This window comes from Bison bison, unplaced genomic scaffold (genome assembly GCF_000754665.1).
Source record: "Bison bison bison isolate TAMUID 2011002044 unplaced genomic scaffold, Bison_UMD1.0 scf7180017855177, whole genome shotgun sequence".
NCBI lineage: Eukaryota > Metazoa > Chordata > Mammalia > Artiodactyla > Bovidae > Bison > Bison bison.
In genome coordinates, this window is record NW_011485750.1 from 572 (window position 1) to 1,885 (window position 1,314).

The 1,314-nt window shown below is 56.1% G+C and overlaps 1 protein-coding gene across 1 annotated transcript; it reads left to right on the forward strand.

Moving 5' to 3' along the window:
- The first annotated feature begins 552 nt into the window (after positions 1-552).
- FCAR (Fc fragment of IgA, receptor for) lies at positions 553-1,306 on the forward strand. The gene has a single exon (XM_010858153.1). The coding sequence runs from the start codon at positions 821-823 to the stop codon at positions 1,274-1,276; it is 456 nt and encodes a 151-aa protein (XP_010856455.1). The 5' UTR covers positions 553-820; the 3' UTR covers positions 1,277-1,306.
- The last annotated feature ends 8 nt before the right edge of the window (positions 1,307-1,314 follow it).

A 1,314-nucleotide genomic window follows, 5' to 3' on the forward strand; every position in this document is an offset into this window, starting at 1 on the left:
TCTTTAAGGCAGGGCTGTTCTCACCGGGTGTTTCTTTCTAGGGTTGTGTCTGAGCCAGAGCACTTGGGCACAGAAGGGTGAGTGTTCTGTGTGATACTCCTGAGGACCCAGCAGGGTTTAAGCCAGATATCAAGTCTCTTGGCCGCTGGAAAGAGGGGACTCAGACTTTAGAGCAGGGGCTGTAAGAGGGGGAGAAATAGAAGGGTGGAGGGAGAAACGCTTGTGTGTCTATTACCTGTTCCCTGTGTTCTAGGAACTCTCCCCCCACCTCGTATCACAGCTCTGCCTGGATCCACAGTTCCATGGAAGAGTCCTGTGACCCTCCTGTGTCAAGGACCTAAACAAGCTGAGGGGTACAGGATATCAAAGGTGGGAAGCCCTGAGCCGATGTACGAAGAGGAACAGATCACGTCCAGAAAGACCAACGCTTTGAATTTCACAGAGGTTACAACAGACAAGACAGGGCTGTACCACTGCTCCTATCAGAGAGGAGGCCACTGGTCCCAGTTCAGTGACCCCCTGCAGCTGGTGATAACTGGTGAGGGGGCCACAGAGGCAGCAGAGCCAGGACTGACCCCTCTACCGAGGGAAGGACCAGGCTTCGGGGACAGGAAGCAGGAGGACCAAGCCTTGTCCTTGGGGAGGTCTCAGGGATGATGCCGAGAGACTTCCTCAAGGGGGAGGGGGGTGAGGAGGGGAGAGAGACCAGAGCCACATCTGCTCCCAGGGGACAAAAAGGGACAGTGCCTACGTGACCCTTCCCTTCATCGCTGAACTTCCTTCTTTCTCAGGAGCTTATTCCAAGCCCTCCCTCTCCAGCATGGCTGGCACAGTGGTGGCTCCAGGGGAGAATGTGAAGTTGCAGTGTTTCTCCAAAATCAACCATGAAGTATTTATCCTCACCAAAGAAGATGGAGATCACGTCACCCAGAACCAAAGCTCCGTCCCCCACGACGGAGGACGCCAGACCATCTTCCTCTTGAATCCAGTCTCCTCCACACAGGCGGGGACCTACAGATGCTACGGTGCCTTCCACGAATATCCCTACGTGTGGTCTCAGCCCAGTGACCCACTGCAGCTTCAGGTCGAAGGTGAGGAAGAAGCCCAGTCCACCCACCTGCTCCCCACCGTGGGGGCTGACTGTGTGCGGTTAAAGCACTGGCTGGGGAAAAGGATCCCAAGAGGGAGTGTGTGTGAGTGCCATCGGCTTAGACACACATGTCTGAGGGACGGGCCGGGGACGGGCCATGTGGGTCCCTGGGATGCTGGGAGGTGAGAGCCTGACTGAGCAGAAATAAGGAAGACCTCTCCCAC